Source organism: Colius striatus, chromosome 5, assembly GCF_028858725.1.
Source record: "Colius striatus isolate bColStr4 chromosome 5, bColStr4.1.hap1, whole genome shotgun sequence".
NCBI lineage: Eukaryota > Metazoa > Chordata > Aves > Coliiformes > Coliidae > Colius > Colius striatus.
The window spans coordinates 44,489,183-44,516,396 of record NC_084763.1 but is presented as its reverse complement, the minus strand read 5'-3'; the positions used below and the strand labels follow the sequence as shown (position 1 = coordinate 44,516,396).

The 27,214-nt window shown below is 42.8% G+C and overlaps 1 protein-coding gene across 2 annotated transcripts in view; it reads left to right on the top strand.

Annotated features, from left to right (window-relative positions):
* Positions 1-26,690, top strand: part of ADARB2 (adenosine deaminase RNA specific B2 (inactive)) — a 321,856-nt gene extending 295,166 nt beyond the window's left edge. The window contains exons 6-10 of one of the 2 annotated variants that reach the window (XM_061996931.1): positions 5,165-5,333; positions 17,820-18,001; positions 23,480-23,662; positions 25,403-25,427; positions 26,519-26,690. In XM_061996931.1, coding sequence (XP_061852915.1) covers positions 5,165-5,333; positions 17,820-18,001; positions 23,480-23,662; positions 25,403-25,427; positions 26,519-26,690 — 731 coding nt within the window. Of the gene's footprint in view, positions 1-5,164; positions 5,334-17,819; positions 18,002-23,479; positions 23,663-25,402; positions 25,428-26,513 lie in introns of both variants that reach the window. The other variant, XM_061996930.1, reaches the window with a different exon arrangement.
* Positions 26,691-27,214: the final 524 nt, after the last annotated feature.

The following is a 27,214-nucleotide window of genomic DNA, read 5'->3' as shown; positions in this document are numbered from 1 at the left end:
AAATAGCTTATCTCAGTTTCAAGAGCCTCATCTCAATGTACTTTTAACCTATGCAAGTCTAACTTGTGTTCCCTCCTGGGAAGGACTCATTGCTGCACTCACCAAAGAGGCAGCTCCATAGACTATCAGGCAAGACCACTGCTTCTGCTGCCTAGCGCTCAGTGTAATGCCCTCAGAGTTCAGTTTTGTACCCTGTGAGGGAATATATTCTTTTTCATAAATCCAGTCTTCTTTCAGAAAAACCCCAAAGTTTCTTGCTTTCAAAAGCTGGCCCATTGCATTTTAGCCTTACTCTCTGCTGGTTGTTAAAGCACAGAGATTCATCTGACCAGGCACCCTACTCAGCAAAGGAGACGCATCCAAAGAATTCGGTGTGCCATGATGTTCACTTCAACACTTCCAGAAACAGTAGTACTGTGCATTTATTCAGTATCTGCTTGAGGAAAGTGCATCTCTAATAACCATCAAAATACAAAGGCAGTCAGATGTTAACACTTTTCTTTTCACCCCTTTGTTTCAAACTCCTCTAAGGAAGCTTTGTAAACTATGCTGATGAATGGAGGGTGCAGCTCTGAAAAAAATGCAAGATAGGCTGGTTTATTTCTTCCCTCATGAGGAGAGAACAGCCTCCACTGGAGCAGGGAAATAGAAAATGAACCTCTGAGGCAGTCATGCAAAATTTCAGACAGAGCCTTACTCGTGTGATTCTGTTTAATCACCATCCATTTCCTCTTCACTCTTCAACTAAATAATAAATATGGAGTGGCTTTTATCATTACGATTTGAGCCAGAAATGGTCCAGGAGAAAATAGGAAAATAAGGGGTGAGCCTTTAAATCAGTGGGTTTCACTGATTTTAAATACAAGGCACCTGTCTAAATTTCTAATCCAATAATTAATAATCCAGCACCTTTTTATCTTAGGAACTCTCAGGAGTAATTTCCACATCTGAGTGTAGCACACATCATAAATCCACTCCAAATGATTTTTAAATTTGTCCTTTCCAATTCCAGTTTGAATTGACATTTTGTTCTGGTTGAAGTGGCATCCTCAGACGCCTTCTCCCCTGCAATTAGTTGAGATTAAGCAGTTGGAGAACCATCACAGCGAAGATCAGAAATGCTCATAGTCAGTGATGCTTTGATCATACTGAACAGCAGAACAGCAGTAGGCTGTAGTTTGTGACTTTAAGTTGCATAAATAAATATATTTCTGAGACTGCTTTAAAATGATCCTTAGCAGGCTGTGCCAGCAAGTGGACTGCATTTTTCACTCTGGCAAGCAGCTTATGTGCTAAAATCTGTCTGCAGCTTCAGTGCAAAACACACAGAGCATCATCCTTTTCTTTGTTAAAAATTTATGTCTTCCTGCACTACTTAATGAAATGCTGAAAAAGAACTAAGCACATTCCAATTGCAGATCTGGATTTATTTAATCAGTGGCAATCTGAAAATACTCAGAGCTTTGGGTTATTAGTGTTTCATATAAACACTACGGATCATCTTTCGGAGCATGTGTGCCGGCTATCCCAGCAATGTGAGCGGCCTGAGACAGGCAGTACAGCACAGGGTTTTAGTCACACCCTATCTGTTGAATTTAATAGCAGTTGAGCAGCTAAAACCCCTTATCAGTGCTGTGGAAGTGTATCCCAGGGTGAGTTTACACTGGCCACAGCTGCCTGAATCCTATCAGCTAATGCCGTCTGCTTGGCTGCACCCTGGGTAGCACAGGCTTTACAGGGAGCGAAGTTTGGCACGTGGGCTGAGTTAATATGAGCATTTGGTAACTGAGAAGATCAGTGCATTTGTACACACCTCCTAAATGCTTTTTAAAACTTTAATAATTAGTTTCTGGTACTTGCAGGCCAGGACCAAGGTGCTATAATAACAACCAGACGTTGGGTACTTAAGACTTTATTCTTCCTTCAGTCCTGAAACTGAGAAGCCCAAGTAGACAAATAAAAACTCAAATAAGCAGGCTTCCCCCCAAGCTCACTGAAACATTTCAGATCCCTCTCCCCACAAATTATTGTCCTATGCTTTGAACTCTCCAGGTGCTCAGCAGTTGTTGGCAGGGGTGCTGCTTTTCCTTCCTCTGAACACTGGCTTCTTATCTCTGTCAGCATATCATATGTTGCTTTGCCACTTTGTAGGTAGTTTATACAGCCAAGTCAAAGTCACATGAACGATGAAATGCTCATCTTGCCACGCAGTCACTAAAATCCCCTAACAATTACACATCCCTTTGCATGTACACAAAATGTAGGCTTAACAACGTGGCAAAATGCCTGAAAAAGAGAGTCATCTAGGACACTGTTGCACCTGTAAGGGAGGGTCAGAGCAGGAGCTGAGAAAGCAAGAGGATTGTAGAGAGAGATGGGGAATGCAGAGTGAAAGATGTAGCAAGAGAATATATTCTTCTAAAACAAAATGGCAGAGAGAGAAATACTAAAAATTCATTTTGTCCTGGGGGATTTCCAGCAGGTGGACTCCTGTGGTAGATCTTTATTGAAAGGATAGCATCTGGTTTTCATAAATAGTTTTTGAGCAGTACCTTCAAATGAATTTGCAGAAGAAGGAAGCATCATTATCTTCATTACACCTGCGGGAAAGCTTAGGAAAAGCGAATTGATTTGCTTAAAGTCAAGCCTTCTACCAGCTGAAACAGCAATAGTCTCTTGAGTCACTCTTAACTGCTTCCCTGGCAGAGGTCTAGCTCTGCTGTGCCATCAGTTCTCAGGGTGTGCAGACTAAGGCAAAGTGGTTCTGCTACACATTTCTTGCTGTTTCTCAGTGAGATGTGTTTGCTAAGCAGAAGTGATCACTTTCTCCCTTTGTTGTCCAAATTTCATGGTACCTTTCCCATGACTCTGTTGTTTAATAATAAAAAGTGCTGCTCACCACTGCTTGAAGTTTTTAAAAAATGAGCTTCCCTGCAGAGTCCCTGGAAAAACATGGACCATTTCCTAGATCCCTAATCCCATCCAAAGAGCATCCTCTGAACCATACTGCAAGAGGCATCCCAGACACGAGAGTTGTACATGAGATCTGCACACTTTGCCATGAAAATGGTTTTCTGAGACTGTTGGCACAGCCCAGAAATTTGAGAGGAGAGAGATCTGAGTTATTTCTGCTTATGGAATTTTTTATTTGGCTCTTCCCATTTTCCCTCAGAACCAAAGTTTTAGAAGCCACAATACTCCAAGTCTGGTGATTTCTTCAGTGTCTCAGTTTGTGACAACTAGTTTGTTTTTGTGCATGGCCAGTCAATCCAGTTGATACCTGGTCCAGCCTGCTGCTGGCACACACAACCTCATCTTAGATTTTAAAAAGCAGTAAGAAAGTGAAGGAATGACTGGTGGGGGCTCAGCCAATCGTCTGGTGGCAGGTCACAGCTGACTCTGCTGTTCTACACATGTTTACTACCTCTACTAATCCCAATGGGCTGAAGAGATTTATTTTCTCAGTCATTTTTTGTAAACTATCCTTTGGCAGCAGCCAAAGTCAATCAATTGCTTATACCAGAGCTCACAGCACAGACAACAGTTATCCAAAGCAAAGATGATACAAAAATGATAATAGGGGAGTGGGAGCTGCTGAGGAGCATGTATGGAGCCAGCTGCTCATGGCTGGGCACCTGATCATTCTCACAACCTGTGACACCTCTGTGTTGCTCGGTGCCAGGAAGCCAGGCAGTCCTGTGCCTGCTGAGGGCTGAGGAGCATCGCCTTCACCAGCAGAAGCCTTCTGGTCAACTGAGGGGCAGGCCATGGAAAAATAACTGGGAGCTGAAAATATGGGCAAAAGCTCCATGTCTGTAGAAGCAGCACTCCTTTTTGTTGAAAGCAAAGGCCATCTTCCACTATCTTTTGTTATTTTCCTTTGGGCTAAATGGAAGCTGTGCAAAGGCTGCTTCACAGAGAAGGCATCCTCCAATGAAACTCTCCGAGAGTGAGAGTAAGCAGACCCTGAGGATTTCCTTTCTGTTCCGTGCCGTTCTTCCCTCTAGTAATGAATAATAGGACAAGAGGAAATGGGCTCAAGTTGCACATGGAGAGGTTTAAATTGGAGATTAGGAAGAACTTTTTCACTGAGAAGGTTGTTAAACACCAGAACAGACTGCCCAGGGAGATATTTAACTGATGAAGTGCTGAGGGACGTGGTTTAGCTGTGGACGTGGCAGTGTGAGGTTAGTGGTTGGACTTGATGATATGAAAAGATCTTTTCCAACCAAAATGGGTCTATGATTCTGTTCAATACAATCAAAATACCTGGGGGTTAAGTAGCAGTATAAAGACGGTAAGAATCATTTTTCTAATAAACTTCAGTCTTTCTCTTTTTGTAAAAATTAAGGTGAAGTACTTTGGAAATGTCATTCTCTTCTGTTCTTACTGCATATCTCCAGGACTCAATTAAGTTCATTGCAGCACAGGACAAGTTCTACGTACCCTGCACCACCTCAAGGGCAGCAGCCTTCCATTCAAATACATAATATCATTGAAGTGACAGGTGGTAATTGAATAAAAGACATAGATATGACACAAGGCAGTGGTGTACCTCATTTTAGGGAGACTGTAGAGGGAATTTAAGCAAGCAATGAATAACTACCAAGTTTTGGTTTGGTTTTGATCCAGAGTTTAAAACGTCAGCTTTTGTGAATTTTCAGTTAAATTTCATTATAACAAATCAGAACCTCAGTTCTGAAATGATTCAGAAAATGCTGCTGAATATCACACGAGGGTATTGGACGGGGCTGCAACACATGGGTAAGTCTCTGATGACACTCATTGAACCAAGGTTTTCCAAATATTGCCCTGGCACAACTCAAACTCCACAGCATGGAGTAAAAACATGACACTGTCTTGTTTCTTTAAAAAACAGAGCACTTCTGTTCATTTCAAATATAGAAGGGAATGGGAATGGGAACATGAGCTCTGTGTGTGCTGTGTGAAAGTTTTGATTGATGTGAAAAGACAACCATGCTAAGGAGCACACGCTTTTCTCCATTGTGCTGTGTTCTTGGGCTGTAATCTCATATAATTTTGCATCCAATTTAAAGGATCTCCACAGGTGGCTCCGCAAATGCAAGTCATGGCATCAACACAGCCTCGCAATTCCTTTCTAAAAACATTTAATTATGGCCTCTCTTGTGTTTATTTTGCCCAGTGAACAGCAGCAAGCACATAGTGAGAAAATATCGTGGGCACCTCCGAACAAAGATTGAGTCTGGAGAAGGAACCATACCTGTCCGGAGTCACAACGCAGCTCAGACGTGGGACGGCGTGCTGCTGGGAGAGCAGCTCATCACCATGTCCTGCACAGACAAAATCGCCAGGTACCTAATGTATACAGACCACAAAACTCTTTGCATGTGGAAATGAAGTTTACTGCCATGGAGGACTATGGCTACTGGTGGAGAATAACTAGCAGGTGCTGACAAGCCCTGCGGAAACAAAGATCTCCTTTGTATGCAAAAACAGACCATATAAATGGGATGGAATGTAAATAGGACATTTTCCCAAATTCTGCATGGGTCGTTAGTTGCTTTTTACAGTGTGACAAAAATATAAACAGTCTTTGCAGCATTTTTGCCAATAATATTTCAGTGTGCAAATAAAATACATCCACTCAGCTCTTATTGGATCATTTACTCCAAAACTTGCAAACCAACCATCATGCAGTTAAACTTAGCTTGTCCGCACCCTGTTGGGTAGAGTGTCCTGAAAGCTGCTGGGAATATTTCTACTACTTTGAATGCCATTGCAGAACTTTCATGTCACAGCCCTCCCTGTGGCTTTCTGCTCTGTCCTGTAAATACAAAATATATTTATGTAAAATAATTGCCATATAATATTTCATAATTATTCCATGGTGGCACATAAAATGTAAACAGATTCACTGTTCTCAATTTAGGGCATTAACTAATAGCATATGATGGCTGTCACAAACTGCAAACAAAGTATGTGCATTTGGATGCATCCTTATTATATTATAGTGTATACCTATACATGCATGGAGACTTATGCTCCTCATTGTATATGTATTATTCAAGTAAGGTGCAGCTCTACATGTAAAAGACATTGCATTGTAGCTGGAAAAACCTAAATTTTATGATGAAATTCTCTGCTGGCATTTCATGCCTAAAAACTGAGTTAAATTACATCAGCCAAAAATTTGACCCAGTTATTAAAAGGCAATGAAAACATAACATTTTTAAAAAGCATAAAGCTTTTGTTTGATGCGAGTGCATAAATTCTGCACTTAGCTTTAACCAGATGACCTACTGAAGTTAAAGCACTCTGTATGCTTAGCACAGCCTGCCATTTTGGCAGAAGGATGTATGACTGAACTAGTAAATGGAAATACTAACAGACTCACAAAATCCCCCCTCTGCTAAGTGTAATTGACACGACTGTTGTGTTTGCATGAAGGATAAACAGCAACTTCTGCTATAATGTTTACATTTATTCATAAAGAGATAACAGAGAACCCAAACTGTTTTCAATGGCTCTCCTGCACTGTTTGTAGGTGCACCTGGGTTTTCCAAATTCAGACTCACATGGACTCAAAAGACTAAACAAATTTAAGTCTGAGAATGGAAATATTGCACTCTCTGTAGTTTTGAATGTGCTTAACTAGTGAATTGAATATCAGCTTTGCAAACAGTATTACATTTGCTGTTGATGGGAAGGCTGACTAACGCAGAGTCTCAGAAGCTGGGTTTTCTCCAAGCACATCTGCCAAACACTTTCAGTGAATCTTCTCCTTGTTGCCACATACCTAAATAACATTAAAGTCTACAAAGAAAAAAGGAATCTACCAAGATTTTTTTCCAGGATAAAGAAAATTTTGCAGCTCTCCTCTTTGATATTATTGCAATATTTTATGAATTACTGCTATTGTTGTTATTTATTTGCATTGTAACTCACATGGGCTTGGGATTTTTCCTAGGCCAAGAAAAAAAGGAAATTGGTCATCATTATTCCCTGCTTTGAACCATAAATGTTTACTCACACCAATAACGGATAGTTTAAATGGAGGCTGGGAAAAGGAGTGGAAATAGCAACACTTGTAGGAATAGTGGCAGTGTTATGTCATTACAAACGCTTCAGAAGTTTGGACACTTCCAAGCACCATGGAGTCCTTGGTCAGATTCAGAGCTCTGGTACTGGGAAAATGGGTAGAACAACTGCTGAATTAGCTGATGAAAAGATCAAGAAAGCACAGAGATCTGGATATTGCTGAAGGTTACAAGGCAGAGGGAATGGTCATTCCTAATAAAAGAGAAGGAAGGAGAATGGAAACAAGCATAGAAGATGCTATTTATAGGTCTGGTGTGGGCAGCTGCAGGTAACTTAAAGTGATGAAAACCAGACAAGAGGGACCCAAACAGGGATTCTGAGAAGAAGAATTCAAATTTAATAAAGAAGAAAGCGTGGGGTTGAATATCTATTTTTTTTTTAAATACCCTTTCACAAGGGAAACCAGGAAAGGCAAAGGGAGTCCAGGGGATGCAGAGTGCATCATCACAGCATGCACCGTGCAGGGTGTGAAAGCTTGTGGGGAGAGTGCCCAAGGCTATCTAGAGGTGTTGGTAACCTTGGCTGCACTTGGAGGTCGTGCCTTTCCCTTCCTTCCTCTCTCATGGTCTCATTTTGAGACATGGTTCTGCAATTTTATTTATACCAAGCTCCTAATTACATGTATTTGTGGCATAACTTCAGTTAGATTCACAAGTTCTAGTTTGGGAAACACTGTGCTAGCAAAAACAAAGCACTAATAACATAGCAAGTGCTAGAAAATATGTCTTGCATGGCAGAAATGAAGCAGTACCCTTAGGGCTGGCACCAGTGACAACGTTGCTGGACATTTTTAGCTGCTATAAATTTTATATAGAGCTTGGCGAAGAGCAGTGAGAAAAGGTGTGGATGTGGCACCTTCAATAAATGTTATCACAAATTTCAGTGTGGCACATTAAATATGATCTATGATCAATTTTTTATCCTTATTATCCTCACCTATAAGAGAGAGAAATCAAAGGTTTCTTCAACTGACCTTTGTTTCAGCATTTATAGGGCTGGTTTTTGCCTTCTCTGCCTCTGGTCACAGAAAGTACAGCTAGGAAAGGAGTTCAGTGGACAAGGTGATTGCAGTGTGAGGGCCCTTTCCTGGCTTCTGCCCCCAGTGAAGAGATTGGTAGGTGATTTCTGTGACACACTTCAGACTTCAGACATTTGCTCTACCACGTAGACGGTTGACTCAAGAGGGACAGGGAAGTGCTGGAGAGAGTCCAGTGCAGGGCCACCAAGATGATCAGGGGACTGGAACATCTTTCATATGAGGAAAGGCTGCTGGAACTGGGGCTGTTTAGTCTGGAGAAGAGGAGATTGAGGGGGGATCTTATTAACATTTATAAATATCTAAAGGGTGAGTGTCAGGAGGTTGGGGCATCCCTTTTTTCTATAGTAGCTAGCAACAGGACAAGGGGTAATGGGATGAAGCTGGAACACAAAAAGTTCCACTTAAACATAAGAAAAAACTATTTCACAGTGAGGGTGAGGAAGCCCTGGCACAGGCTGCCCAGAGGGGTTGTGGAGTCTCCTTCCTTGGAGGTCTTCAAGACCCGCCTGGACATGTTCCTATGCGACCTGATCTAGGTGACCCTGCTTCTGCAGGGGGGGTTGGACTAGATGATCTCTAAAGGTCCCTTCCAACCCCTACCATTCTATGATTCTATGATTCTATGATTCTACTTCCAAATCACCTGGACTTGTCTTGCAATGAGAAAAAAGAAAGATCTCCAAAGCTGAAATTCATGTTTGCTAAGCAAGACTTTACAAAAATCTGGCTTGTATGCTTTGGATTTTATTGCTTGTAAAAGCCTCTCAGGAGCACTTAGCTATTAGAGAATGTTTCCTCTTGAGAACCTAGCCAGTAGCTGCTAAAATATACATCATTTTGCATTATTTGCAAAGAACACTGCTATCAGAGTATCAGAGACCTAAGAATGGAGTTACTCAGAAAAGCGAATAATATTCTATAAATCATATCTTTAACAATTTCTGTTCTTTCTTGCTCACAGGATAGCCATAAGCAGAGAGCAGTTTAATCAGATTTATTTGCTATTCAAAGGCATTTAGCAATTTTTAATACTATCGCCACAAGTTTGAGAGAACTTGATGCTTGGTATGCATTATTTGGGCTCTGTGGCTTTCTTGAGATTGCAGGATAAACACCCTGGTATCATACCTATTCCCTTCCTGAATTAAAGCACCAACACTTCTGGTATGAATACTCATGATATTTGGCTCAGGCAGGGCATTATGAGGCGAAATTCTGTGATTGCATTGTAAAGGAGGTCAGACTAGCTCTTTGTGGTTCCTTCTGGCTTTAAAAATCTATGCATTTATATGTGCAAATTTAAAGTTTGGGCTCTTTGAATCCCCAAATAACCCACTCTAAAAGAGCGTTGGCTTTTACACTCACAACTTCTGTGAGTCTCACAGTGCAGCTGAAATGAGTTCAGCCTCTCAGTGCCGTAGATTTTAGAATTAAACCACTTTCTTTGGACCCAGATTTCAACCTTTATTTTCCTCTGTAACACTGTATACACTTGTGGGAAAAGTGGCAATGTCATGAGCTAAATAATTTTTTAAATAATCATATGTTTGGGGGAAATTTTGTGTCATTTATCATTTTCTTGATACTAATCATGACCTATATTAAGACCTTTATGTCAACAGAGACATCATGGTCTTAAGAGAATTTAGGCTTTTTGTGACAGCAAACCCTTTCGTATAATGGGACAAAATAAAGCTCTTTTCATCTCCCTTTCTTGCACTAAAGCTGGACACAGGAACAGCTTGTACCTTTGCTTTTTAGAAGGTCAGTGCAAGGTGAAAGTCTCTGCAGACGCTGTTTGGGAGCAGACAAATTGACATATTTACACACAGGCATGTACACACACAAGCACACACATTTATGTAAAGAGCCAAGATATCTCTAGAGATCAGCTACTCTTTGGGAATCTAAATGCAATCACTATACATTAGGAAGGCTCATCACTAAATTGTCTCAGAGCCTCAGAAATGTTCAGACTGGCGAGGACTGAGAGGTACGCAGATTTGAGAAGTGCTCATGTTCCTGCTACCAGGTGCAGCGATGATATTTGCACCCCCTTGGTGCCCTGGGGCCTCAGGAACACCTCTCTGTTTGTGTTTCCTTCAGTAAAATTGTCTCCAGCTGCAGAAGCCATCCCAGTGCTGAGCCTCTTCTCTCCCCTGCACAGCACTCAACCTGTGTACATGTATGCCAGATTTGCAGGCCATAGTTCACACAATCAAATGGATGTGTATGTAAAATAAGAATTTCCAGCTCTGTCTACTTCTTATTCCTGCAACAAAAGAAGTGTGAAAGATTGGACAAAATTTTAAAGAAACATGCAACTTCTCTTACTCAAGTCCATCACCATTCTGGATAGACTTGTAGGGGAAATTCAGTCTGTCACAGAGTGCAGAAACCATCCTCTCTTCCATGCCCTTTGTCCTCTGACTCAAGGGAACACTGATCTTCAGGCCAATCTCCTTCCACCACTGCTTGTCCCCTAGGGCTACCATGCCTTCAATTTGACAACATATACTTCCCTTCTGTAGAAAGTTTTCTGTTCTGTGTTCTGAGGTCATCAACTTTATACATCTCATCACCAGTACCTCGATCCCTTCTTCCACTCAAACGAGACAAATTATTTCTCCCAGTATCAACCAGTCCAGAACAGCAGGGTGTTCTCCCCCAAATAGCTGCACAGAAAGGTTCAGTGGTTACCATTGCCCCTGGTTTGACAAAGACGTGCAGCAGTGCTGAGATCACACAGGGGACGCCACCACAGAACTCTACAGTACAGCAGACCCATAGCATGAACAGGTGTTCCCAGCTCCTCTGTCACCACGTCATCTCTGCCACCATGCCAATTATTTTGAGGGTCTTCATCCAAGCATTCCACACTATGGTTTATTTTACAAAATAGTTCTTGTCTGGGTGTCCCTTTAGAGACAGATTTCTGCAATGCCCTGCTCTTCTCCAAAATCCTCTTTCTTGACAGGCCTTAGCAAGAGGAGTGGACGCCTTACACTACAGTCAAGGCAGAGCATGTTCACACTCACCGGATATCTAGCTGATATATTTGCCTCAGAGAGGTGCTAGCCTTCTGTGCATTAAACTTGCATCTAGATATGCTAACAATGTCTAGATTTACCTGTAAATGTAGGAGCCGTGGCATTTGCCCCCTTTCAAAAGTCTCCTTGCAAGGTGCAGGCTTGAGGAATGTACTTTGCAGGGTGCAGGATTTGGATGGAACAGTCTTCACAAACACTGTCTTTGTACAGCAAATAAAAGCCAGAGTTCAGTGTTTATTTTGTAAGCTCTGGCCTTAAAATTGTTTTCTTACTACCGCTTCTCAAAAGGTCACCTTTAAAAGACTGTGTATTTTCTTGCCACCAGGTTAATGGTCATCCAATTCCTTGTACTTCATAAAAACAGTGACATTAAGCCCAGAGGTTAAATAAGGCCTTGAACATCTAAATTATACCTCACCTGTAAAATGGCACAAACAGTAACAAAGGACCTGCAAACTTTGCATTACAGCATCAACAGTCTATTCATGTCCCATGGCTACGGTTTGTGCATTATTTGAGCCCACCTGTTAGAGAATAGGAAGGAATCTTTATTGAGACTGTACTCAGAGATATTCAGATTACTGCAAGGCAATGTAGACTTAAGGCGCTGTTTCAGGATTTAGCAGTGGGAGTCTGAAGTAGCATTTTACAAGGTGATTTGAGCACATTAAGCTGTATTTAAATGTAGATTATAAAAATGCAAGACTAAAAGTCAGTGTTAGCAATTGGCATTCTTAGATCTATTTTAGTGTTAGCCTGTCGACCAGAGCCATTGTTAACAGAAGACTGAGTCTGACAAGGTAACACTTAAGAAAAACTACTTCAAAGGTTGCATATTAATGTAAATGAAAATCAATTAACACAGCTAGATCTTCAATTAGAGATGATTTGTGCCCATGATTTGTAATTCTCTCTCTTAACCCCTTTCTGTGTGACTGAGATTTCGATTTCAATCTTTCACCACAAGGTATGTTCCAGAAGATATATATAAACCACCTACTGTTAAAATACAGATCAAAAACTAATGCACTAGTTCCAGTTTCAAAACCAATAATAGCTAAATGGTCATATAAATAGGAACACCACAGGTGTTCTACTGAGCACAGGCCACCGTGAATAACAATTTATATTGCGTGAAGCATAGCTGGAAATAGTGGTAATAGAAACTGTGGTACAGGAGGTTAACAACACGCCAAGTGGGTAAGACTTAAAGCTCTTAATAATGACCAAAAAAAAGAGTCTTTTATAAAAAGCCTTAACAAAATAAGCTTTGAAATTCATCAGCAGTGCTTTTTAATGAGCAAGATTTCCAAAGGTCCCAAGGAGACACTTCAGTCTCACTGAGTTTCAATGAAAGTGGACACAGTTCCCTGAGATGTTTTGAAGCATCGTGCAAATTTCTCCTCATCTCAGTTTTGAAGGAATTCAGGGCAGGAGCATGTCAGCATTCAGCTTTGAGTAATGCTCTGTGCAAGCTGATGCTGAAATACTCAGCCAATGGGCTCTGGGTGTCACACCATGCCTCAGCAACGAGCAAGGAGCCCCATGCAGACCTGCGTGAGGCTGCAGCCCTTTGCATCCATGCAGGTTTGTCCCCAAGCCCTTTCCTCAGTATTTTTATCACCCATATTTCAGTTGGTCCCAGAGATGGGCCATGGCCAGTTCACGTGGTGAGATAATGCTACAGCATGCATGCATGGAGGTTTTGGTGTGGTTATGACCTGGGGACACATTTGCCCACACACCTCAGCAGAAGTCCCAGGCTGGCAGGAATGTGGGAGCTGCGATGTGGCTCTGCAGGGGCTCACACCCAGGCCACCCCATCGTGAGGCCAGGGGAGCACAGTCTCTAATTAAAGAAAGGCTTCCTGCTCTGGGATGCCTCCCAGCTCATCACTGGCATTTCCATGATTGACAAACAGGCAAAAAATATATTTATTCAAGGATTATCTATATTGAAAACCAGACATAGGATTTTGTCTTTGTAAACAGTGCTGTAATATCTGCTGTTTGAACAAAAGGAAAGGTATACTTTCCTTCCATTTAAAGCACCAAAACTCTCATATTTAAGTGAAAAGGGGAGACGTTTGTTTTTATTGATCCAGCTTTCTGAAGATTCTGGGTTTTTTTAAAAAAAGATCTATGGCTAAAGGAGCAGTGGGTTGATTTTTGCTTTGTTGGAAGGATTATTACAAAGTGCACAGCACAGAAGTTATTAGAGAGATGCATGCCCTTGAAAAGAGCCCTTAAAATCTTGCACAATTAAGAAAATTCAGAATGATCCAGCATATTTCCTCATAGTGAGAAAAGTCACTTTGATATATTGAGGGCCCAAAATGTAACACTGCATTGCTCTGAATAATAATTTTATTTTGAAAAGCCACATTTGAAGAGAGCACTTTGTTACAGATGGGAACACAGCTACTTTCATGAACGTAAATTAGGCTACAGAGAAATAGCTCTGTGGCTCAGACAGATCTTTCCCTATTATCTGCCTACAAATAATCCCATAGATGTTCAGATATCAAAGGACCAAGTCAGTACATTAGCCACATGTGTTGGTCAAGACACAAGATAAAAGACCTTCCACCAAATATTTATCAGTTAAATCTATTGTTATGCAAAATACTGATCTGGCTGCCCTCCAAGGTAGCTCCTTTTATCCACAGAACAAAAGCAGGATGAGTAACTGAAAATTTACCCCATCATTAATGTGCTTCTACTGTGCTCTGAAGGACAAGGACGGCAGTGCAGGGGCCTTGTTTTGGCCAGCTCAGCACAGGACCCTTCATTTCGTAGGACTTGTGCTGACTCAGTGGGACTCATGCACATGCTCAGGGCTGCTTTCCAGAAGCAAACAACTGGCCAAACATTTTGCTGAACCTGGGCTAGACTTGAAAGCAAAGCTCAGCTCCTTCTCTGCTTTTTCATCCATCTTCTCTGAATAGACTCTGCTAAACCAGCACTGTGTGGAAGTGGGAGGTACCCAGTGTACACGTGGCACTGCCATCACCCTCATCACGTTTCCCCACCACCACTGTGGTGAACAGCCTTGGCACTGCTCAAGAAGACACAGCAAGCGGTTCCCACTGAATACTGCCGTCTCAGTGTCAGCACCTTTTCTGATTTCTCTGTCATTCCTGCTATAGCATGCTGCCTGGTTCTGGGGCAGTCTCTTTTTATACCACTTTCTACCTGTCAGGCATGGCTTGCTCTCATGCCCTGTATTCTTTGTTATGTTACTTCTCCCTTATTGGTTTTTTCCTCTGGTCTGCCCCATATAACTTGTCCCGTATCTACTTGAAGTCAAAACCCACCCTGACCGTTAGAGTAGTTCCATTCCATCCTGCATCTGCATGGGTCTTCTATGGGGATGGGAAAACAGGGTTGTCTGGAGGAGTAACTATTGTATCCAGAAGATGTAAGCTCTAGCTCTACCTTCAAATAACGCAGCACACTTCAGCAAATCGTACTGCCTTTCTGCCTTGGCTCTCTGGGGTATACGAAAGTGGGGTTTTACCTCACAGCAACATTGTGAGAATTAATGTTTCTGAAATGCTTTTAATACATATGGGATCATAGAATCATAGAATGGTAGGGGTTGCAAGGGACCTTTAGAGATCGAGTCCAACCCCCCTGCAGACCTGATCAGGCTTATACTGTGATTTCCGATAATGTAATTCCATTGACATCCAAATCCTTTTTTTATACTAGGATGAACGTGTTCAGAATTAGGCAGAGAACTATTGCTAAAGAACAAGCAGATTCTTTGCAAGGAATTTAAATTAAATAATCACTATTACTTTGTGATTTATGATCTGAACACAGTCCCTTGTTTTGGTAAATACAGCTCAGATGATTTCTTGTGATGCACATATTGCTAAAACTCAAATATTGTTGAACATATGTTGTTTTTCTGTTTAGCTGCTTTTGTCTCTCCTTCAATCAAATACACAAGGTTTGAGTTTTTTTTAACAAAATGTCAAATGTTGAAAACAACACTGATATCTTACAAGTTTCCATCTGGACAAAGATATCACTGTCTAATTTTTTTTGCCTTAGAAGCCGGTCGGAGGCATATTACTGTCAGCTGATCTCGATTCTATTTCTTAAGTTTGCATTATTAATTTTGCATCACGATAAGATATTTACTCAAAGAGGCAGCTAGTTCGTTCCTTTAAAAGTAATGTTATTTGCAGGAATGACCACAGGTTTGGTGGTTTTTTTTTTCCTCAAATGAAGTTATGCAAATCTGATCGACTAAAGTAAATGTTTCATAAAACCAATGACTGTTTAAATTGTGGGACTAAATTGTTTGTATATAAATATTACCTTTTATATTCCATTTGAGTTTTATGTAGATGAACACATTACTTTAATGACCTGCATTTACAGAGGGAGACAGGGAGAGGCTGACTCTGAAATCCTCAGCAGCCAGATGGCTGCCTTTTCTTGCATGAGATTAAAAGATGTTTCTCATTCACAGCCCTGCTTCGGAGGCAAATTAATATAGCCAGCTAAATTGCTTGTGTTTTTCGAATAAAATTTAAAGAGAACTTTTTAAAGCAATTGGTGTTACAGGTTTCTAGAGCAGATTGCTCTCCAGGTACAGCATGCTGGTTTTAAACATTCAGTAATTAATGGAAAGTATTCCGTGTTAATTGACTGCTTCAGGAAAGGGAAATATAATGACTCCTTATTAATCATGAAAAGAGACATACAGCACACAGGCACTGCAATAATTGCACTAACGGTTGAGAAATGTTAATTAATGAAACGAACAATGATGTAAGAAATTAGCTACATAATGCTTGCTGCTGATGGAGATTGTGCTTTAAACACATTATTTAGCATGGCAGCCACTGGATGTTGCCTTAAATAGCAGGTACCTCTTACCCTTTCTTTCAGTCAGCTACACCGTTCCAAATGTTGCCAACATTTTGGTTTTTAATGAGCCAAAATATCCTGTCCAAAACTACATTTTCTGAAGCTTTTTCAGTTTGAACTCCTGAACTCGAGACTCAAAACCAAATTGGTGGTCTTCCACTTATATAAAAATATTATCCAAGAGCAAGAAAGGCTATCAGCGTTTGTGTGGTTGGAAACAACTTCTTATTAGCTGGGCTGAGCTAAATAGGTTTACCAAGAAGATAACTGCATCATGACCTATTTTCCCTTTTTAATTTTTCCACTGTTTAACCAATTACCTGTCCTCAGAAACATTTAGAGTGAGCATCCTCTCATATTTGTGCCTAGTTTGATGTAAAAATTCATAGGCTTTTAAAATGCAGAACAGATCTGGCAATTAATCCAATGTCAGTAGTATGAGGCTCACAGTCACTAACAGACTGAAAGCCCCAAGTTTCCACCGTCACTCTGTTGCACCTTTAAAACAACAATCATGTGAGACATTTACATCACTCTGAACACTGTACATCAGATAAAACTATTGGTTATAGATAAGTTGCCTAAGAATGTAACTCTTTCTTCAGGAACAGGATTTTTTTCCTATAGCTGTCTTCATATCTACATGATCATTTGTGCACAGAAATGTCAGCCTGTGAGGCTTTCAAAAATTATTCACAAGAGTTTTTTGGCAATTTTGGCCATGTAAGTCGTATATTATCTTAGCTGTTTACTAGAGGGTGGTACTAATGTGTGAGCCATGGTAGATAAAAGTAGAATAACAGAACCATTCATTTATCTCTACTATTGCAAACATAAATTTATAGATGCAGACAAAAAATCAAAATTCTGCAAAATGAATCTTTGTCAAACAGAAAACTCGTTCATCAAAAATTGGTCTCAACAAGAGTCCTCTCTTTGCACAAGACACAAGACAGGAATACATCAAGAAGAGTGTTGTGAGCAGGTCAAGGGAGGTTCTCCTCCCGCTCTACTCTGCCCTGGTGAGGCCTCATCTGGAGTCCTGTGTCCAGTTCTGGGCTTCCCAGCTCAAGAGGGACAGGGAACTTCTGGAGAGAGTCCAACGCAGGGCCACCACCAAGATGATCAGGGGTATGGAACATCTTCCTTATGAGAAAAGGATGTGGGAACTGGGGCTGTTTAGTCTAGAGAAGAGGAGACTACAAATTTACAAGTATCTAAATGGTGTCAGGAGGTTGGAGCATCATTTTTTTCTGTTGTATCTGGTGACAGGACAAAGGGTAGTCGAAAAAAGCTGGAAAATAAAAAGTTCTATTCAAACCTAAGGAAAAAACAATTTTACTGTTCAGGTGAGGGAGCCCTGGCACAGGCTGCACAGGGAGAATGTAGAGGTTCCTTCTCTGGAGGTTTTCAGGACCCACCTGGACACGTTCCTGTGTGACCTGATCTAAGTGGACCTGCTTTGGCAAGGAGGTTGGACTAGATGATCTCTGTAGGTCCCTTCCAACCCCTGCCATTCTATGATTCTATGGTACTACTATCCCTTAAGTCAGTGGCATTGCAGTAATTGAAAACAATTGTAGAGGGGAAATCAGTTCCAAGGTGTATAGCCCAACAGTGCAGTGCTTCATGCATCACAGGACAGGGACAGGAATGGTTTCATCCTTCGTTCCTCATGCTGGCCTTTGCTGATTTTCCCAAGGCCACTCTCTTGTGGCCATTCCTCCACTCATATATTTTATTGCTCCTGAATTTCTTTTCCAGGTGGAACATCCTCGGCCTCCAAGGTGCTCTCCTCAGCGCCTTCATCGAGCCCATGTACTTGCACAGCATCATTGTGGGAAGCCTCTGTCACACTGGTCACCTTTCCCGGGTAATGAGCCATAGAATAGAAGACATTGGTCAGCTGCCAACCTCATACCGGCGCAATCAGCTGCTTCTCAGTGGTAAGCAAACACCTGCATGCAAGACAAACGATCCCCTCTCCCATCACTAATGGTGCCAGTCACCAACAGGAAAGTTTACTTGTTTGTAAGTAAACCATTAGCCCATGCTGTCTTTTTTTTTCCCTGCAGAGTATGAATTTGTAAAATAAGGAAACTGATGCATTTTAATCCAGTTCCTTTTTCAAATGCAGTGACCACAAAAAGGATCAGTAGTGGATATAAGCTGACAAGGAAAGCTAGCACTACACAAAGGCTACTCAAAGTGGGCAAAAATGTATGACTAAGTTAAAGATCTCTAAAAACCAAGGAGGAAGTTTTCAGTAAAGTTTAGGTTTAACTCCCCCATCCCACTCTCCCTCACCCAGTGATCACACAAATGTGCAGAGTCAGGAGAGCCATCCTTCTCATCTCTGCCCCCATGCATGCAGCCCCACCAGCTGTGCCCTTTATTCAGAGCTCCTGTTCCTTCACCACTTGCTAGCCATCATGTTCAGAGCAGATGGCCATGAGAAATGGCTTGTTCATTCATGCAGGAGACCTTGCCTGCTCAGCAGACCTCAGTGAGGCATCGCTGTTATCTGACAAGGCTGCTGCCTGCTGTGTGAGCATCTCTGTGGTTTCCAGCTCTCTTTTGGGCAATTCTTACTGCCACCACTTCTCTGTTCCTATCCCTACTCCAGGCCTCTGATCTTTTCTTCTTCATCCCCCTACTCCCATTTCCTTAATCCCAAGGTAGGCAGCAGCTGTCTGGCCTCATCCCAGCAGAATCCTGCAGTCTCAAGTGCCTTCAGCTCCTCACAAGGCGTGTGAGTGCTAAGGGCCACCAGTTCTGCATAGCATTAGATCATTATTTTATACTTAGATTCTGATAATTGCTCCTCAGAAGGATTCCCTTAGACACCAGAACGATGTCAGGGTTACAGATTTGGGAGGCTGGGATGCTTTAGTAGATTACACCATTGCCTTTCAAAGTCCTCCAGGTTCCTTAGTCCGGGGAGTGTTGTTTTATCCGTTATCTATTTCATGGTTTTGGGTTGGTTGTTTTCAGTGTATCCTTGTGTCAGAATTACTTTGGCTGAGGCAGCAGTGATAGTTTAGCCACTGGGGAAATTCTCAGGTTCTACGTGGTTTAGCACATCTGGTAAGTGTAGTATGTACATACATGTTATGAGGTGAGAAGGTCAAAAGGCTTATTGAAGCTTATGTCCATTTCTTAACTCTTCAGTGCAATTAGCCAAAGCATGCAATGCACGTGTGCAGGAAACTGTGCTTCATGCTTCTCCAACCCATGCCCCCTCCTGTCCCTTCCACCCTGGTCCAGCATGGGCAAGACTCAGACCCATTTTCCTTCCCATGGCACATCACAGAAGGGAGGAAAAGACTCATAGTTGGTTGGGAAAAATCGATCCATTTCCCAAACCTGGATGGTATTTTGGCAACATACCCTTGTTTGCCAGAAGCCTCTGTGTCTCCCACTGGGGAAGTTAACCTCATACTGTGCCAGCCTAAACTCTTTGTAAGTCCACTCATACATTAAGATCAAAATCACACCCACTTTCACTGTGTCTACAGGGTGTACAGAGAAACCCACCTGAACTGTTGAAGAACTGAAAACACAATAAGGGATTTCATTAGAGATTTAACCACAGAATAACATTTGTTTTGCTCTGTTGTCCTTGTGGAGTAAAAGTAATGGCTTGTACTTGGCCCAAGTGTGTATTTATGTCCAAGAGTTATTGCCATAGGTTTCAAGGAAGATAGAAATGCATCAGAGGACCCTTGTGTCAATTTAAATATCTGCATGTTTCATGGCTGGCTTCCTCCTTCTCAGAGACTTCTGTTTGGAAAAGCTTTTGCATTGCTTTCAGTTGTGTTTGTGGGTTTTCTTCAACCCAAGAGAAGCAGTGGGAGGAATCTATCTCATTCTGTCTACATTGTTTTTGTCTCTAAAGCCATTATTTGTAATCTTCCTTCCTACACAAATCCCAGGGAGCCAATACTATTTAAAACTTACATTGCTGAGGCTTACGCTGCATTTTTCTTACCTGGAAAACTGTGACAACAGCATATCCAGTGTCCAAGGAGATGGGCACCGAGCAAAAGCCATACAGAATGCACAAGAGACCAAACCTCAGCAATCTCCACCTCACACACTCGTCCTGATGATCAGGCTGGACAGAGATTTCAAATTCAACCACTCCTTCAGTGATAAGGATGTCAATTATTTTGTCACTTGATCACAGAGGTACAAGCATTTCAATGGTGGGGAGAGTCTCAGTGTGGGATGAGATATCCCGAAATAACTTCTTGGACCCACACAAAAACAATGTGAGGTATTCCACTGATACCAGCCCCAGCTAGATGGAAATCCACTCATTCATTGGGTTTACTCTTAAGTGTGTTTCTTAGAAGAAAGAAAAGCCCTGTGTCACTGTTTTTTTCATGTTCTCTTAAGATTGAGGCCATTTTAAAGGGTATCTTGAAGAGGCATGTTTTGCTAGGAGGCAGAGGAGAATGAGTGTAGATTTCAGTTCATATCCCACAATACTCAAGTTCATATTATTTGTACAAAGACTTTGGTTTTCATTGCACTTTCTATGAGTGTCCTATTGTACTCTTTGTTGTATAGGTTTTAAGGAAGATGTTTTGCATAAAGGAGAGAAAATTATCTAGATTATTTGGGTGTTACCTTTCAAATAAAATCAGAACAATTACTTGTCAAAGGAAAAACATGAAACAATGTTAAAAAGGATCAAAAACAACAACCAGAGAATATAGGCTTTATATTTGCATCCCTCACAAGTCTCACGGTTTTTGCTTTAAAGCCTCTTCTCCCGCATTTAGAAAATTATGTGAAAATATCTTCTACTTATCTAAATGTGTGTACTTATGTGTAATAGCTGTGAAGAGAAAGCATGAAAGCCAAACCAGCATGGAGGATTTTCCGGGTACTGAGGCAAGGTCCCAGCTCTCACAGTAGTCCACTCAGAGCAGAGGGAAGTCCCAGGCTGAGCAAGGCTGTACAGCCCCATCTTATGGGCACACACAGCCTACTCTGTCCTTCTTTTCCTCTGGTCTTTGTTTTCACAGCATTTATACGTATTTAGCAGCCTGTGGCAATTTTGCATGGTGAGGTGTTTGCTGTTGCACGTTTTGGCAATCAGTTCTCCAAGATTTTGGGTGCTACCTCCACAGAGACTCATAGATAATGTCAAATAGCTGTTTTTGATCTGTTTGCAGCTTATTCTATACGGAGACATTCAAATAGTGCCAGAGAGCTATCTGATTCTCAAGATCTCAGTTTATGTCCTGTTGCCTAGGTGAACTGGAGTTTTAGATGCAAACTGATCTGTTATCTCAGCTGGGGGGGAAAAAATGAAAGGGGTATTAATACAACATGAAAGTGTTCACAAATCCTGGGTGAGGTTACGACTTAGCCATAATTCTCTTCCATACATGGTAGCAAGTTCAGTAGTCCCAGTGATAGATGATTTCTGCAGTTCCAGCTTTGCCACCAGTACAAAGTGGTTGTGACATAAATTTTTTCCCTTCAATGGCCACTTTTCTCTCTGTGCGTGCTCAGACCCACCTGGCTCTCGCAGCTCCCTCCCCAGACAGAGTGGCCAGGAGGAGAGAGGGAGCATGTCCCTCACCAACATTGCTTCTCACGATTCTGGGAGGCCTCAGTCGGGGCAGGAGCTACCTACAGAGGCAGAGTCCCTGCCCTGACTCACCCTCCACAACCCTCCATGTCTACCTTGTTCTCTCTCAGGGGCTTACAAACCTTGGCGTGTTTAACGTGGTGATGGATGCTGCATTCCCACCAGCTACCATCTCCTTCCGTTGTGCTTGAGATCAGTAGATGCTCGTGGGATGCATCCATTGCAAAAATGAGAATCCTGAGCAAGAAGGGGCGCTTTGGAAAGGAGAGACTTTGATCTCTCTTCTTTAATCTCCTCCTCTCTGAACAGCCTCTATCAGTACTTCTCCCTCTCTGCAAAAGTTCTTTGAAACCCTTGAGCAGAAAATGTGCCCTCCACCCAGGAGCAACAAAAGCAAGTCCCATAAAGCTGCACAAACCATGAGCTGATGCTGGAGCTGCTGCAGGCAGGGGCTCCGAGGGGAGCTGCTGTTTGGAAGCCAAGATGGTGCTGGCCTGTGCCAGGGTGGCTGCGCCAGACAGCTCCTGCCCACCTGCCTGCTCACCATAGCGTCTTTCGTTGCCCAGGCTTGCAGGCTAGTGTCCCCTACAGCAAATTAGCGGAGTGGGGCTCAATAGATGGATCCAGACACATCATCCAGTGCCCACATTTTCCAAAATATTCCAACTGCTTCAGGTCACTCTGTCTCTTCCAGCCTTGGAAGCTCCCAGTGTTGATTCTTTGCTCCCAAAAAGCAAAAATGAGCAAAGCAAAGCAGAGTTCACTTGGTTGCATTTATCTTGTGCTAGAAAAGAAACCAACCACTTTATTGTTCTTATTTCCTTGCAAAGGCTAACTCTATCCTGGTTTCAGATACAAGAAATTAGAAATTAAGAGTAGTCATGGAAAGGTTTAACTATACTAAATAGTTAAAAGAGAGATGGGAATTTACCTGATTAAAAATAACTCTCTCTCATGTACACACCCACATCTGACCTCGCAGCCCTGATCTGCCAAGGGAGATCTCACTCACGGAGGCAGTGGACTTCAGTATGTGATTCAGATGTCCAGCACTGGCCATGTGAATGACACTAAGCTCATGCAGTCAACCCAGGTGACCGAAAACATCATCGTTGTAGCTGTCTAAAATTAAAGAAGATGCATTCCACTTAAAGATGTCCAAAATATTGCCATTAAGGTACTAACTAGCTCTTGAAGAGATTCTTGCACCCATACAGGGTAGGAATCTTGCAGGCAGGTACAAGGCAGGGAGCAATAGTTTTCTGTGTAGGTCCATGATATCTACAAGGTCATTATTCACTTGGGCCTAATAATCACTCTGTGATTATGAAATTTATGTTTTGTACTTTCTTACTCTCCATTTTGTGATCTAGACTTCCCATCACAGTGAAGGCCCCAACAGTTAATAACAGATAAATATGTTGAGCCATGGAAAGCTCACCTGGGGGAACTCATGGCAGGAGGTTTGCTGCTTAGCTCCTTTTAAAAACCAGTTGTCCCATTAAAGTCCTTCTGAAATATTTCACATGGCAACTGCCACGCTGCTGTCAACAGCACATACTACAATCTGATGACTTTCCGTGGGCTAACAGAAGTTTTGCCTGCAAAGTGGAAAAAAGTCTATAGGAATTGATAAATTGTGTCTCTGTAAAGTCCTCAGCCTGGTCACACATGACCAATGGTGGCAACAGCACATGCAGCAGACAATGCCTGCATGTCCACACAAGGATGTCTCACGTGTGACTTATCACGTGGCGGCAGCATCCTCTGAAGGTTTTGAGCACTGGATGTTACTGGTGTCCTTCTTTCCTGCCAGGGGTTAGCCACGCTGATGCTCGGCAGCCTGGAAAATCTCCCAGCTTCAGTGTGAACTGGATTGTGGGGAATGGCGACCTGGAGGTGATCAACGCCATGACAGGGAAGAGGACCTGCGGGAGACCCTCACGGCTCTGCAAGCACATGTTCTTTACTCGGTGGGCAAAGCTTCACGGCAAGGTAGGTCTGAGGCACTGACGAGACACTGCCACAAGCCCTAGGTGGGCTAGTCCTTGCCCCAGAGTCATGGAATGGTAGGGGTTGGAAGGGACCTCTAGAGAACATCTAGTCAATACTGTTTTAGTAATATCATGATAAAGCTGAAGCCTCTGCAGGTGCCCTCTGTCCCTCCTGGTAGGGCTTGGAAGAGGATCAGGAGCTGAGAGCCTGCAGGGTCAGCTATGGGAGCTAATAGTCCAGAGAAAGACAAGAGCAGAAACCCAGGTGGGTTTGGAGGGGAGATGGGTGTTCTGGCTGTCCTTGGCAATGGAGCCATGCTCAGTGTGCAGTGAGAAGCCAAGAGAGTGTTAAGCATTCATACAAGCAGAGCTGGATAAGTTTTATGCATCTCACCCCAAGTATCCCTCAACTCACTTAGAGACCCGAGGGAAGTATTTCTAATTGCCTTGGAGGCATCTGCATCATTCCATTGTTGCACAGGGGTTTAGACTCACAAGCTAAACCTCTCCCAGTATCACCCAAGTCAGCTGACTAAAGCAGGTGTGAATTGCCCATTCCCCTCCTCTTCACCACTCTCCCAGGTGTGCTGATAAATCAATGCAAGGATACAGCTGCTCCTTTCATGGTGAGTGGCCAGGAGCTGAAGGGTCTCAGATTTCATTGCACTCATCAGCAGTATGATTTAATGGCATTAAAACTACAGGTTGTACTTGATTAAAATGGCCACCACCCCTTGACAGCCTTGCTTCTATAGGGAAGACAGCCATGAACCCTCCTTATTTGAAATGGCACTGAACTTGCCTTCATGCTTTTGTTACTTGCCATAGACAGGAGACAGTATCAGAACAGATTAAACGGATGGCCAAAAGCTACAGGCCTACAGACATAGTTCATATAGGAAGAAGCTTGATCTGGAATAAGGAGATTTTCCTTCCATTATTCTTAGTTCTGGAGTCACCATTTCTCTCTTGTCCAACCCTTCAATGAAATGCTGGGGGAGAGAAGGACAGAGATAGTCAGGTGGTGAGCTTTACCCCACCGCTTCCAGGAGGCGCAGCAAGGGCGATGCAAAGTACCTTTTCAGCCCACCTGCTTTCACTGCTATAGTATTCATTTGCTATAAGGAGGCTTGTCAAGAATCGTCCTGCAATCCATGTAGAGAAGATGGAGACAGGAAAAAATAATCTTATGTGGCAAAACCCTGTTGGAAAATGAGTGGAAAAGAACAAGGCAGAGTGATGGCAGAGAAGTCTGGAGCTACTTCCACCACTGAAGTCATTCAGGAAAGCGAAGGGACAGGCAGGGTGAGGAGGGATGAGGACAAGCTCAAAGAGATTGTTCTGCTCTGCAGGACACCTCAGGGAAGGAGGCTAGTGGGACTCATCCCATCCAGGCAGTGGCATGACCTGTCCTGCAGGGACCCTGAGCCTGGGGTGAGGCAGAAGTGACCAATGCAGGCTTTGTGCCCAGGGCTTGATCACAGTTTGGTGGCACAGGTCCAGACTATTTCTTACACAGCAAGTGACATGGGAAGAAGGGTGAGGAGCACTCCTTCTGTCCCCAGAACAGAGAGATTCTCATGGGAACAAAACCTGAGGCAAGTTGGGCCCCAGAGCATACTATGACTGGGTCTAATGGCCAGGAGAGCTGGTTTGCACTAGGGATGGGGCTGGGGTGAGCAGGAAGGTGTAACTCGTGGCTGAGAAGGGTACTTGCTTTTGACAAAAAGCAGCATTTAACTTAGACTCATATTTGATAATGTCATTGGTGTCCACCTCTGGGGAGCCAAGGGGCACCAGGAGGGGACCCATGGCGGGCCAGGCCAGCTTGTGGCCCATGCACCCTGGGCTGGCAGCGTCATCCTCCCTGTCTGGCTGAGCCAAAATACCCCTGGCCAGGAAGCCCCTTCGTGTGCTGGCACCAGGCAGACTGGAGCAGCTCATTTCTGACTGCACATTCACATTTTCCTTTAATCTGCCTTTCAACATCTCTCCTTTTCAGACAGAGGAAAAGTGTTATTTGCTCATCAGGCTGTGCTTTCAGGGTGTGTTTTCCTACAGGGTGCTCTTTCCCTGGCTTGTAAGCTTTGAACTTTCACTCATTTGCTTGCTCTAAGGGATTTTCCAGTCTTCAGTTTTCTTTCATAGAATGTCAGTGCCTCACTGCTGTTTTGGCACCTCTAAGACTTGGGCAAGTCAGGGGAGGTCGTTTATTTAGATCTTGTGCAAAGTGAAGGGTGCTCAGTCCCACGTTGTGTGCTCCAGGTGGTGAGGACACGTGGCCTTGCCTCCTGAGACTGCTCCCACACCAGCACAAATCCTAACACCTGATTTCTGCCCTTTCCCGGGGAGGTTTCACATTATTTATAACAACAGATTAGAGGAAAGAGGAGAGAGTGTGCGAGAGGACTCTCTTGTGTCGCTTGACATTACTTGGAAGCACTGAGGTGCTCTGTTTCCCAGACTAAACTGAGCATGTTCCTTAAAGAGCCTCAGAAAGGATTTTTCTCTTTTTTTTTTTTTTGTGTCCCTAAAAATCATCTTAACTGAGTGGAGTTTTGCCTTTATAAAACACATCAAGATTGCCACTGTCTATGCCCACTCCAAGTCAAAGCTGTTTACCCGGTTCCTCTTTGTAACAGCTTGAAACCATGTCACAGGCATTTATTGCTTCCCTGTTTTTCTGTTGTTAAACCAAAAGCAAACACACAAAGTGCAGTGATAGTTTGTTTGTTGCTTATGAAATGTAGACAGAAAGATTATACAGCTACTGAAGCCTCCTGTTTCTTTTGGCTCGACAGTTGATTTTTTTCTTATTATTTTATTTTTTCCCCTTCCCTGATTTTTGTTCTGCAGCTGAGCACACGAACACCGAGCCATGGAGACATGCCATCAGTGTACAGCGAGGCAAAGCTGGTGGCTCAGACGTACCAGTCTGTCAAGCAGCAGCTGTTTAAAGCGTTTCAGAAAGCCGGTCTGGGCACCTGGGTGAAGAAACCCCCAGAGCAAGATCAGTTCCTACTAACTGTGTAAATCACTTGACACCTTTCCTACGTGGCTGGATCAAATCAGCTGGAGAGAAGGCTAAGCAGGATGCGTGAGCCCAGAGAACTGAAGCTGTTTGAGATTTAATAGCAACCTCCATGGGAATATTTGCTTTTAATTCTGTACTGGAAACACATAAATAGAAACGTGTCTGATGCACTGAAACTGACTTTAGAAAACCCCCTTTTTCATGATCCCTCCCCAAGAATGTACCTGCTCATATTATAATGCCACCCCTACAAAGATTCTGCCTTTCATTGTTTACTGCTATTGCTTATTACTGATTTGAGGCATTAGCAGGTCACCTGTCTGATCCAAAACAAAGTTTGTTTTCCCTCACACAATCAGTGCAGGAGTCATCACTGAATAATGGAAAATAGTGAGCAAAGACGGAAGTACCCCAGGCACGCAGCGTGACAGCAGGTCTCAGAGCATCCATAATCATACACAAAACAGGTCTAACTTCTATGCAAAAATCATCCTATTAGCTGCCTAAATCTGTGAGAAATAAT